This window comes from Sceloporus occidentalis, unplaced genomic scaffold, assembly GCF_023333645.1.
Source record: "Sceloporus occidentalis isolate IW3139 unplaced genomic scaffold, rSceOcc1.0.p SCAF_2, whole genome shotgun sequence".
Lineage (NCBI taxonomy): Eukaryota > Metazoa > Chordata > Lepidosauria > Squamata > Phrynosomatidae > Sceloporus > Sceloporus occidentalis.
The window spans coordinates 63,684,817-63,698,858 of record NW_028316982.1 but is presented as its reverse complement, the minus strand read 5'-3'; the positions used below and the strand labels follow the sequence as shown (position 1 = coordinate 63,698,858).

Below are 14,042 nucleotides of genomic sequence, written 5' to 3'. Positions count from 1 at the left end.
GTTTTACCTTGTTCATCTCTTCAGCACCCCAGTTGTTGTTCTGTTGCCCTCCAACTTCCTTAGTTGCTGCTTCAGCTGATTCTTTCAATCTTTGTGTGACTTGCCCAAGGTCACCCAGTGGGTCTCCATGGCCGAGCTGGGAATTGAACCCTGGTCTTCAGAGTTGTAGTCCAACGCTCAAACCACTACCCCAAACTGGCTCTGTAGAGAGCGATAGCCAATAGTAGTAGTTACATGTTTTTACTATTATAGAATACTAGCTAATAGTAAAAGTATGTAACTTGTATTTAGTACTGAAAGACAATAATAAGGTATTGTTTGTAAAAGGCAATATATCAGTTTGTTTCTTTCTCTCAGTAAATAACGTAGTTATGAGGCCAAGTATCATTTTTGATGTTTGCATAACAGAAAAAATTATCTGAAGAAGTAGCTTTGCAGTCTGTCAATTTCAACCGAAATGGGAACTTTACATGAAATACTGTATATTTATACTGTAGGATTCATAAAGATGTGTTGCATTTCTTTAAAACATGAAACTGAAAAAAAAGGATTGACTTAATCAGGTTATGATAGCCTCCAGCCATTGTTAAGTATGGTTTTTACAGGTGTCATTGTTATGTTAAAATGTGTTTTGCAGAATACCAATAGTAATGCAGCCTTAGGGGAGACTAGATAGATAGATAGATAGATAGATAGATAGATAGATAGATATAAATAAGATATCTTTGGAGCACTTGGGTGGGAAAGATAGAAAAAAATCAAATCACTCAATTGTTTAATAAATCTGTAAAACAAAAATAGCTTTTGGAGGTGGGGGAAATACAGTGATCTCTTAATTACATGTATGTATATTGTTACACTATTAATATTACTATGTTGGATGTATGTCTTGTGGAATCATTGTGAAAAGAAATCTTCCCCACAAACATTAGTACTTATATCAGCATTCAATGGGTCAAGTCTGAACTTTCCCTAGAAACCAAGTTGATTAAACTGAGACTGTCATACTTTGGATATATCATAAGAAGACATGACTCATTAGAAAATAAAATGCCTGCTAAGGTGGAAGGCAGTAAGAAACAAAGACTGCTTTACAGGTTGATATACTCACTGAAGGAACCATGGAATTTGTAGGACCAGAGCAGGGCTGTTGATAACAGGGTGACTTGGAGGTCTTTCATTCATAGCATTGCCATCACTTGAAGTTGACTTGATGGCAATTTAAGAAAAACAACAATCTGTATTTGGAATATCCTAGAGGTCTCCCACCATTCTTAGACACTTACGCTGTAGTTCTGCCTACTTACTTTAAAGTAAGCCCTGTTGAACTTGGTGGGACTTCCCAGTGGTAGGTAGGTTAGAATGGCAAAGTCTGGAATATAATTCTATTGAAATGTATGGGTTGCAAATATGGGTAGAGAGTGGGAGTAAATAACTTGTGGCCCCTCAGTTGCTCAATGCTTTGTGGGATAACCTAATATGAAGCATTTGTGAATAGTTAATATAACTAACAGTAATGTTTACCAGGAATGCCATATTTCCTTGAGGCAAAGATGAGGTTTTGACACTTTTTGTTTTCAACAATATATACTTTATTTAAAATTTGCAGTCCTAAAAGTTCCTGTTTCATGGAAAGGGAATGCAAAAGATTTGCTTTCCCCTTTAGAGACTTCTCTTCCCCAGTCTCTACTGCCATGTAGAAGTTAGATGCTTGCATTGGGTTTTGGCAACCAATCCTGAACCTGAGCCCTATAACACTAAAGAGCATGGCAGGGGCAGCCTCAGTATGGGATAGGAAGATGAAAACTTATCTGTCTCACACATACTTGTACCTCTACCTTCACCAAACTGCTGAAAATGATCTCTTTTCCTTCAGAGCTCTTAGGTAAGTGGGGTTTCGTTGTTATGTGCGGTTTACATGGCAACTCTATGAGTAACTCCAAATCACTCTGTTAATTAACAGCCTCACTCAAGTTTTGCAAACTCAGGGCCATGACCTCCTTGATTTGAGTCAATCCATCTATAATGAAGTCTTTCTCTTTTCCTTCTGCCTTCAACTTACCAAGTATTACTTTCTTTTCTAATGGGTCATATTGTTTTGTGATATGTTCAAGGTATGACAGCCTTAGTCATTTTGGTGAGAGTTCAGGCTTGATTTGCTCTGCTATACACTGATTTGTCTGTTATCCTCCGGCAGCACATTTCAGATAAAGTGATTCTTTTTTCCTTTCGGTTTTCTCCACTGTCCAACTTTCAGATTCACACATAATAATCAGAACTATTGTGGCATGGTTGGTAACTTTAACACTTGAGGATCTTATCTTGTTCATGTGTGGTACACTCCAGCATCTTGTTACAGCCCTTGCTGAAATGCACATTTAGTTTTATCAAAGAAGGGATAAACACTGATGTTGGAGAACTAGAAAACAATAGGGCAGCATTTTCATGGGTGCCTTTGTCTTTCTGTCTAAAATGATGACCCTTTTCTGCTTAATCTGTACAGGTTGGTGGTTTGTAAGCACATCAGAAGAACAAGGTTGGGTTCCTGCCACATACCTGGAATCCCAAAGTGGAATTAGAGATGATTCTGAAATTAACATGTCCAAAGGAGGGGAAGGTAAGAGCACTTCAGGGGTAATTGTTTTTAGAAAGAAAACATTGTTAAAACTGACCTGTGCCCTATTAGAATCAGCAGTCAGTCATGTGCTAAACATCAACACAAAGACTAGAGGGCTATCTAGTGGCAGCCATTGTTAAAACAAAATTGGAAGAGTAAAATATTGTTAATGTCATCCAGGGCTAGAACTCAGGTAATAATAGAAGATATGGAAAGAATGCTCACTATTTATATACATCACTGTATAATTATAAAGTGTATTATGAAATGTTAAGTCTTTGTGATAATAGTGACAGATTTCTAGCAACTTGTGGACAGTGATACTTTGGCTATTTGTGTAATAATGCATCCATGATTATTTATAAGGGACTTAAAACTGCAGCTAAATGTCTATTTTCTCTTAAATCTCTCATAGAAGATTGGAAATAAAGAGAAAATTCTCATTATTTTGAACCCCTTCATCTTTTATGTGTAGACTTGCATAATTATTGCATATATTTTTAATACCTTGTTGCTGTTATTTTGCCCCCTCCCCCACAGTTGACAAGTATTTTTGTCTAATATTGCTATTAAACCCAGCATATAGTCTCTCTCCAAATGATGTTGCCTTCAGCAGCCCTGTTTTGGTTAGTACAAAGTGAACTCATTCTCTCGTATCACAGTTCTTTCTTATTGAGTCATTCCATTATTGGTACTTCATTATCTAATAACTATGCACCGAGAATGCTGTTCTACAACAGAGTTGGGTACAACATTGTGGCTCCCCTCTGTCTTACTGAGGATGCCTGGCTTAGTGCCAAATAAAAAATTCATGTCAACACAGAAGAGTTACAATGGAATGTAACGTGTGTACTTTTATACAAACATCCTGAGAAATGTTCTTTGATTGAGGATTTGAAGCACTACACCTCTGACGCTCTAATGCAGTTGCTTGAATGAAATTATAAAACTTGATGTTATGGATACATGTCATAATTACAGAGTATCCCCTTCCACCCCAAGGCTGTATGGAAACCACCTCTACCTCAGGAGTGGAAATGTACAGCAGTTCCTTCAGGCACAGAACAAGTGATATAGAAAACTCTTGAGGATTGTTGAAAGGAAACTTACCACATCAAGTAGCGTTAGGGTCCCCAGTGCAAGCTGTGGCACCCTAACATACTCCAGATGGCTGAACTATCTTTACATCTAAAAAGTGAAACCTTTGTAATATTAAAAGAGAAGACGCACCAGTAGCTGATACTGTGTGCGTTAGCACTATCCTACCTCCATCACCATTTAATTTAGTAATGAATTGTGTATTCTGTTACTCAGCTACATTTGCAGTCAAAGAGAAAGGAGGGAGGGATCAATCTTGGTCTATGTCCAACTGAGAACATGACTCAGATGATAAAGGAAGGTTACATTGGCTGGCAGGACAAAAGAGGCAGCCATATTTTGCACGTTAGAGGAATTTTGAATGCAAACAAAAAGGCCTAAGTAGTGTAAGGTGGTTGGAATTAGGAACAAAAAATAAACCAGTCAAATGTAAAAATTTGGCCCATTGCTTATGGCTCAGCATTTCTTTTTGTAAGTACATCTACATACTTCCCACAGCAATTCTTTCACTTCTTTAACTGATAGAAGACTAGCAGTGCAAAATGAAAGGTTCTTCCCTTTCCATGACATCTTAGCTAGTGGACTTTAGTTTAGCAGTAAGCATACTTAGCAGTATTTGAAACATTATCTCAGACTGCATCTACACTGTAGAAATAATCCAGTTTGACACCACTCTAACTGCCATGGCTCAATGATATGGAATTCTGGGAATTGTAGTTTATTGTGGATCCAGAGCTCTATGACAGAGAAGTCTAAATATCTTACTACAGTTCCCAGAATTCCATAGCATTGTGCCATGGGACTTAAAGTGGTATCAAACTAGATTACTTCTGCAGTGCAGCTTGTAGTGGCCTCTGGCTGCTGCAGCACCAGTCGGACCCCAATTGGCATGGGACTGTAGCAACTAGATGCTACCGTCCCAAAACCAGCCACTGCCATGAGCTTGAATGGGCCGCCGGCAAGGAGCAGCTTTTCACTGCTCCTTTTTCAGCTGTCTTTTCCCGTCTGTGTGCACTCTCCATGTGGCTTTCAGCCACTCTAGCGGTGTGTGGCATCTGCCTTCGAAGTGGCCAGAAGCCGCACTGTCCTGCCCATCAGTTTCAGGTCTTACTTATGAATATCACTGCAAGACTACTACCATAAAACTAATGTATCCTCTGTGCACAGCTATTTTAACCACCATCCTTTGTTGTTTACAATCTACTGAATCACTGTGTATCAAGTAGGAGATCATCAGCTTTGACCTAACTTTTTGTTAACTTTTTGAATCCTTTGAACTTTTTTAAAAAATGAGAAAGTTGGCTTCAAAGTTAAAAGTGCACATCAAATTCAATATAACTATTAATTTTTGTCACAGTTCATTCCTTCCTAAAATCGCTTACAGCCATTCTCATTATATCCCTGAATGTTTAAATTACCATTTTAATGGATGGGATTTCCATATTTCTAAGTAGTTTTCCAATGCTCATGCTCCAATGGTACCCACTGGTATCATAGAGCTCAGACTTAATCTGTGAAAAAGCTAATTAGCCATAATTCAATGTTTAACAATGATTTTTTAATTATTTTTGGTGCAATGACATTAACATGCTGAGATCACCATTTTGTGCGACTATAATATGTTACTTTTTTGAGCAATTAAGTCAGGTTTGAGCCATTTTTAACAATTTTTAGTAACTGAACTTGATTATTATTTATTTTATTATTATTTTTTGCATTGGAAAGTAATGTGTTACTAACTTGTTACTTACAGTTACCATAGTGAATTAATTTTATAATATTCACTTAATGTTAATCAGTTCTGAATTACTGTCAATGCAGTATTTACATCTTACCTTCAATGTGAATATCTAAAATTCTGTTTCATCACAGTAAGTCTTTGTAAGTGCCTTTTGGCACAGGCAAGGCCAATTGTGGGTTTGGATGTAAAGGTTTTAAAAAAGGTTTTTCCACCCTGTTTCTACAGAATTATTTGTGTAACAGGCTGCAACCTTGGCAAATGCTTTGGAGTTCTAAAGTCACAAAAAGCCAGCTGTATAGAAAAAGCCACAATTGTAGGGTTTTTTGGTGGGTTTTTCAGGCTATGTGGCCATGTTCTAGAAGAATTCCTGACGTTTCGCCAGCATCTGTGGCTGGCATCTTCAGAGAATCACAATTATATTTTTCATCTCTGTTGGATTTTGTGGTCATTGATGCTCCCAAAATTCTGCATACATGTAGTCTTTTATAGTTAGCTAATGTTACTGATGTCGACTAAATGGATTATTGGAAACCCTGTTCACATGTATGAGTCCCAAGTAGTTTAACCTATCTATTATATCTTGCAAAGCTTATCCCATTCTTGCTAACATAGGAGCAACCCTTGTGATTATCATAGTTTTGTTGAGTTTTGTTCTTCATCCATCCATCACATTTTATTTTCTTTCTTTTCTCTTTTATGTTTTCATCCATTTTTCACAATAGTTTCTAAGAGACGCAAAGCTCACCTGAGGCGCTTGGATCGGCGATGGACACTGGGAGGGATGGTCAACAGGCAGCAGAGTCGAGGTGAATTGCTTTCTGGGACACAGTCCCTTAAAGGGCACATATTCTGGTTGCTGCTGCTTCGCTTGCTACTCAGCATTGCTAAGAATGGCTGGCAAGTGTGTCACTTTTGACTAGGTCTTGTTTTCTTTGTAACAGAAACAAGGTTGTGTATAGCAGTGTTAGATAGCATTTATATGTTACTTGTGAGGTATGTCAAGATGGGAGCCAATGGCAAACAATAGTGCACATGTGTGCTTTCATAAGCAGTTCATTTACATCTGATAATTCTTCATATAAAAGAAAAAAGCAGGAAAAAGCCATTTTGATTATCTGAAAAAAAAATACCAGTACTTCATTCAATCATACAAAGGTAACATTTTTAGGAAGCCATGTGCTAGAATCACTACTGTATTTTCACAGAAAAGCTAGTTTGTGTCACTTTGAAACTCCAATAAAATGGAATGCAAAATCCCTACACTTGAACACATCGGCTTAAGAGAGAGATTTGTTAAATGGTTTGTTACCTGTGTTTGGTGGATTAGGCTTTTCCAGGGAAGAGAAAAGAATGTGTTATCTACTTTACAAAGGCACATGAAGAATCTGAGCTGTTTTCTTTTTGCAGGGAGAGAAAAGGGGATAGAAAAACAGCCTTTCCTAACATTCAGTGCCCCTAGAATTGTTGGGTTACAGCACCAATCTTCCCTAGCATTTGGTCATGTTAGTTAAGGATGATTGGATGTGAGAACCAGAACATCTGAGGATCCAATTTTGGGAGAGACTGGAAAACAGGTAGATTCTGTGTGTTCAGAAATTAAGTCAAGGGATAAGGGTTGTTGAACAAAGGAATGCTGAAAACATCCATTTTTAAAATGGAGATTGTTTTAGCTGAAAGATTAGAGGGCATGCTTATCAAATTTGCAGATGACACCAAATTAGGGGGAGTAGCAAATACCCCAGAGGACAGGATCAAAATTCAAAATTCAAAATGACCTGAATAGACTAGAAAGCTGGGCCAAAGCTAACAGAATGAATTTCAGCACAGAGAAATGTAAGGGACTGCACTTAGGGCAATAATGAAATGCATAGATATAGGATGGCAGCCACCTGGCTTAACAGGACTACGTGTGAAAGGTATATAGGAGTCCTAGCAGACAACCAGTTGAACATGAATAAATAGTGTGATGCGACAGCTAAAAAGGCCAATGTGATTCTAGGCTGTATCAATAGAAGTATAGTATCTAGATCAAGGGAAGTAATAGTACTACTCTAGTCTGCTTTGATCACACCTCACCTGAAATACTGTGTCCAGTTCTGAGCACCACAATTTAAAAAGGATGATGACAAGCTGGAGCATGTCCAGAGAAGGACAACCAAATTGGTGAAGGGTCTGGAAACCATGCCATATGCAGAGAGACTTAGAGAGCTGGGTATGTTTAGCTTGGAGAAGAGATGGTTAAGAGGTTACATGATAGCCTTGTTTAAATATTTGAAAGGATGTAATATTGAGGATGGAGCAAGCTTGTTTTCTGCTGCTCCGGAGAATTGGACCCGGAATAATGGATGCAAGCTACAGGAAAAGAGATTCCACCTCAACATTAGGAGGAACTTCCTGACAATAAGGGCTGTTCAACAGTGGAACACACTCCTTCCGAGAGTGGTGGTGTCTCCTTCTTTGGAGGTTTTCAAACAGAGACTGGATGGATATCTGTTCAGGGTGCTTGAATTCCTGCATAGCAGAATGGGGTTGGACTGGATGGCCCTTGTGGTCTCTTCCAACTCTAGGATTTTATGGCCCGTTACAAACAAGCACCCTAGGACGGACTCAGTTTGTGCTAGGGTTAGAAAGGGGCTTCTCTTCCAGATGCCCCTAACCCTAGCACGGACTGAGTCCGTAACAAATGGTGGCGGCCGTTCCACATGGCCGCTGCCATTTTGACGTAACGGATGCTCTGCATCCGCACGCCGCGCGGCAGAAGTGATGCCGCAAGTGCGCGACTAGCGCCTCGCGGCGTCTCTTCCGGGCTGCAAGAAGGAGTGCGATTTTCGCGCTCCTTCTTTGCTGCGTCCGGGAACCGCGCCGTTTGGCTGCTGCGGTTCCCGGACGCAGCAACCGGCGGCGGGAGCAGACCGCCGCAATCCAGCGGTCTGTAATGCACCTATGATTAACAGTTTATGGTATCTTAGAGATGAGCATTGTGGTCAGAAACTGCATGCTATGTGGATAAAAATTCTTGGTAGCCTTTGGAATCTAAGCAAGATTGCATGCTCACAGAGAACCAACATGGTGAAGTGATTGCATGTTGTACTAGGACTGGCTCAAATCTCCTTTCAGCTATGGAATCCCATTGTGTAACCTTGGGCAAATCACACTCTCTCTACCTCAGATAAAGTCAATGGTAAACCCTCTCTGAAAAAATCTTGTCAAAAAAACTCTGTGATAGGATCACTTTATATCAGAGTTGAAGGCACACAGTAACAACACCCTTTTCTCAGCTTGGGAATGAAATTCAAACATTTCTGCCTTTGGGATGAATCCAGTGGACCCATACAAAATGTACCAATTGCTATCTTCACCATCAAGTCTAGTTAGAGCAAAGGAGGATGAAGTGCAGCCTGTGAGCCACGTGTAATTCCCAAACCCCACTTTTGTGGCACATTAAGCACCACTCCCAATTTTGGCAACTTTTTGGCTCAATTTTTGCCTAAGAACCATAACAAAATACTCACAAAGCAGACAAAAACACTGTTGTCTGCCTTCCCACACAAGTACCATGTCTGTTTTTTCAGCTGTACACCAAAATCCAAATGATAGCCAAGATGTGACATGATGTCACTTTCAGTGCACCCAGACCCATGGGTCCCCAGTTCTTGCACAGTTCCCACCTGACCCCCAAGTTAGATAATGTTGTTGTGTGCATTCTCTTGAAGCTGATCTTTTAATGGGGTTTTGATTACCAATGTTAGGCCCTAGAATTTGCAGCAGAAAGAAATACAGCGTAATCATGTTTTTTAATCCACATCACTAGTCTCATCAAAACCATGTTACACCAGATGACACACAAAACTGATCTTTTCAGGAATAGCATGTCTTGCTATGAACTAGTCTGTATGATCTGGGTGTATTTTGTGCATATTAGAACAACACATTTTGCAGTTAATAAATCCCATGGGAATATAACCAATAGTTATACACAGTGGAGCAGACATCTCCTTTTACAGAGAAATGCATGTGTGCCGGTTACATGCCATTTCCTGTATTGAAGTGAGCTCCTTGTAGAAAATTTGCCTTTCCTCCCTCTTTCCCACATCTTATCAGAAATAGCTGGAAAAAATCATAAACCTTCCTGGGAACAGGAGTGCTTGTTTATGCTTTATTACTTCATAGGAGCGCTCTTTTGTTTGCTTGTCAAACCTGGAGTGTACATCAAGTGAGATGAGTGAAGCATAGGGCAGATTTTTTTAAAAAATGAAAAACTTAAGTCTCCCTGACTGTTTTGAAATTTGTAAGTTACCTTGGCTCTTGCACATCCTTAGGATATTAGTATCACAGATACTGCATCCATGTGAGGATTGAAGGTACTGGTTTATTGCCATTTGGAAACTCAGTGCGCCAAGAATGCCACTGAAGGAAAAATTGATACAAAGGCAAACCATAAACCAGAGACTATTGTAAGACTAACCAGAAGATTTGTCTTACAAGGAATAGGTCTAAAATATTAATATTAGATCATCTTTGGAGGACCTTTCACTCCTAAGAATAGAATTACTTTATCCCAAAAGAGTTTTTAAAGCGGGAGTGGAGAGGAAAGGGGAAGAGAGGAGATGGCGTGAAGAGACTGCTGACTGAAGGGAAAGTATTTTTAAAGAGAATTCTTCTGTGGTTTGGAAAATATAGGATTAGAGCCATTTTGCTTTGCCTTAATTGGATAATTCCCCAAACTGCATGTCTTTGTCCCCAGTCTTTCAAAGCAGCCCAAGATCACGCAATGATGTTCCATAGCTGATATGGAGGCATAAATTATATATGTGGATAGCCTTTCCATGCCTCAGCTTTTTTGTGTCACAGAAAGTGATTAGGACACAGAGCCAGGAAATTGCAAATTCCAGTTCTGCCTCAAGCAACATAATACTGTATTCTGTACTGTGCTGATAGGTATTGTTGTTGTTGTTTTATGCCAGCCAGTTTGAATGTGTAAACAGGCCCAGAGTCTCTTTCTGTGGAGTGAGTCTGCACAGGTAAAACAGCTGCCAAGTAGAACCCATTTTAAAATGCTCCATCTGGGAGGTGTGTGTGTATGTGTGTGTGTGCACCAGCTCTCAAATCTGCAGCTAAAAGAAAGAAGAACAAGCTTCTTCAATTTTTCCCTAGCCAAAACATTTGGCTGTCAGAAGCAGAAGAATAACTCTGCTTCACTCGTGAAAGGGCATAATACCCAAACCTACACAAGTTATTTTGGCACAGTAGGTAGGGAATCTCTCAAATAACATTTTGCATAGTTTTTTGTGGGTTTTTCAGGCTATGTGGCCATGTTCTAGAAGAGTTTATTCCTGATGTTTTGCCAGCATCTGTGGCTGGCATCTTCAGAGAATGCATTCTCTGAAGATGCCAGCCACAGATGCTGGCAAAAAATCCGGAATAAACTCTTCTAGAACATGGCGACATAGCCTGAAAAACCCACAAAAAACTATGGATACCAACCATGAAAGCCTTCACCTTAACACTTTGCATCTTTAGCAGTAAAATTACAACACAAATGAATGAAATAGCTAGTACGTCACTGCCTTTTCATGTCATGCTCTTATGTCAGGAGCCACATTCCAGATGGGATATCCCAGACAATTGTCTCAGTCTGCCTAGTAATATGGCCAGCTCTAGTGCCTGAAGAGATTAGTAATCCTGCATTTCTCAAAACAGTGTATGGAAGTATGCGATTTGTACAGTGTAGTGTATTCACATGGTTTACACCAGGGGTCGGCAACCTCCGGCCCACGGGCCGGATGCAGCCTGCGGAGGCCTTTGGTCCGGCCCCTGGATGCTGCAGCTGCCGCCGCCACCACCACCGATTGCGGCTTTTCGCTGCTCTAGGTGCTGCCATTTTTTTGCCCAAAATGGCGGCGAAGTCTTGCACGACCTTCCCCGTCATTTTGGGTGAAAAATGGCGGAGCCCAGAGGCGAAGTCTCGTGCGACCACAGAAAGAGGGCTCCGACAGCGGCAGCAGGCCTCTGGAAGGCCCGATGCCGTCGCTGGGGCACTGCAGGAGGGCTCTGACGGCAGCAGCGGGCCTCTGGGAGACCAGTGGCCGTCGCTTGGGCCCTCCAGGAGGGCTCTGACGTCGCCAGCGGGCCTCTGGGAGGCCCGATGCCATCGCGGGGACCCTCCAAGAGGCCCGTTGCCACCGTTGGAGCCCTCTTGGAGGGCCCCAGCAACGGCAAAAGGGCCGGCAAACAGGAAGAGGCCTCCAGTGCTGGCGGCCCCTGCCGGCTCTTTTGCTGGCCTCTGACAGGGCCTGGGGCCCTGTCAGGGGCCAGCAAAGAGGGGGAGGCCTCCAGCACTGCCGGACCCTGCCGGCTTTTTTGCCGGCCTCCAACGGGGCCTGGGGCCCCGTAAGGGGCCGGCAAAGAGGGGGAGGCCTCCAGCACTGGCGGCCCCCGCTGGCTCTTTCCTGGCCTCTGACAGGGCCTGGGGCCCCGTCAGGGGCTGGCAAAGAGGAGGAGGCCTGGCCCCCGGAGGGTGGAAGCTCCACCCCGGCACGCGGCTCTGCCCCTGGAGGGTGGAAGCTCCACCCCCCGGCTTCGGCCCCCCAGTTGTCGGAGGGACAGCAACCCGGCCCCCGGCTCAAAAAGGTTGTCTACCCCTGGTTTACACTAACTACATAGGGTCTTTTTAACAGAAACAAAGTTGCCACATTTTAATAGGAGATTAGATTTGTCTGGCATGACTTGATTCTCTTTTTTTCTCTAGTTTCTCTTTAGAGAAATGTGGCCTTTAGATGTTGGATTGCAACTTCTGTCATTCTTCACCATTGCCTGAGCTGGCTAGGCCAATGGTTATTGATGGCACACAGTTCACTAGATATTTATTTCTAAAATATTTGTCATCTAAGAAGAATCCAAAGTATCTTACAATCAATGAGCAGTATTAAAACTTACAAAACGTAGAATAGCTAACAATCACAATTGTCTTTTGTGGGTTTTTCAGGCTATGAGGCCTTGCTCTAGAAGAGTTTATTTCTGCCATTTCACCAGCAACTGTGCCTGGCATCTTCAGAGAATTTTGGCATGGAAGAGAGTGGGGTATATATACTGTTGGTTGAGAGAAAGTGATTTCCATGTTTATCTGTGTATTGTTCTGTTGTTGAATGGCAAGGCCTCAGGATGTCTGTCTAATTAATGATCCATTGACTGCTGGGAAACGTCAGGAATAAACTCTTATAGAACACGGACTCGTAGCCTGAAAAACCCACAAAAGACTATGTAAGCCAGCCATGAAAGCATTTGAAATCACAATTGTCTGTGTTAGATTTTTCTATAAACTAGATGTACTGAATGTTGCACTGTCTCACTCAGATCTCTTTATAACATTCCTTGGTTAGTTAAATGCAACACTAGTCATTCTTCTGAATGATAATGTGTCATTGCCTTTTCCCATAAATGCCGACTTGAATATATTCAATATTATAATTTTTTTCTATGGTTAGCCTCAGTCAAAGATGGTCCCAAATGGCTTCAGTGCTGTAAGCAGACCCATACTAAAGAGTGCCAGGCTGAATTATAAACCTCATTTGTGTGTGTGTTTGTGGTCTCCTCTTTTCCACCACTGTAAGGAAACTAAATGAGTATAATTTGGGAAATCTTACAATATTTTGCTGTGAAAGCACTCTGCAAAGGGAAATTTTAATGATAGCTTCCTGTTGCAGAACAGAAGGCTTAAAAATAGAACAGCTAAACCAGTCCATGATAGGGGTTCTAATATCTGCAGGGATTTAAACTTCTGTAATGCTTTCCTACAAGCATGTTGTCTTTTTATCCTTTAGTTCTTTTCTACCTTCTTCTTTTCCTTGCAAGTGAACAAGGAAAATGTTTCAGCAAAACCTCTATTCCATTTTTGGTGGCTTTCTGCCAAAAGAAATGACTCTTTGGAAAGTAGAGTCAGTGATGGGCAAACTTCTGTCACTTGGCATTTACAAATTTGGCTTAGAGCCTGAGCCTTATTTGAACTATTGAATTCTTTTGCGAAAATAGGGATTGCTTCAAGAGCCAGCTTTTTATATCAGTACCAAAGTCTCATTTTAGCTTAGGTCAGCCATGTGTGTTTTCATTACATATGTTGGACAATAGAAACTGGGTAAAAGACATAGTGATACAAAGATGAGTATAAGACTACCTATAGTAATGGCAGGAAGTTCCTGACACTTATTCTTCAGTTTGTTCCAGAAGAAGAGGATTGGGAATCAAAGTAGATGCTACATAGTATCTAACATAGGGGCTATACAACGAAAAGTCTTCAGTGTGACTAACACAGAGATTATCACACAGAGGATAAGGATGGGAGCAAAGAGGATTGCTCCCGTCCTATTCGCACGATCGGGGGGAAAAGATTATCACACACCATGCATTTATCCCGTTCTTGTCCCATTCGTGAAGTGTAATGGACCCATCATTTGGTCTGCTTAAATCTTAAAGTTATTAAGATTTTGACTTAAAATTACTTTCTTTGATTATGCCTTTTACTTTTTGATGTTTTGGCAAATTATATATATAAATCAGTCCTAAAGGAACTAATTTATAGCTCTACTATAC

The 14,042-nt window shown here is 41.0% G+C and overlaps 1 protein-coding gene across 4 annotated transcripts in view; it reads left to right on the top strand.

The window, feature by feature from the left end:
* LOC149318479 (SH3 and PX domain-containing protein 2A-like) overlaps positions 1-14,042 on the top strand; it is a 335,649-nt gene that overhangs the window by 285,692 nt on the left and 35,915 nt on the right. For 2 of the 4 annotated variants that reach the window (XM_089509805.1, XM_089509804.1), the window contains 2 exons: positions 2,504-2,617; positions 6,179-6,262. In XM_089509805.1, the coding sequence (XP_089365931.1) occupies positions 2,504-2,617; positions 6,179-6,262 (198 nt within the window). The remainder of the gene's footprint in view (positions 1-2,503; positions 2,618-6,178; positions 6,263-14,042) is intronic. The other 2 variants (XM_089509806.1, XM_089509807.1) reach the window with 1 other exon arrangement.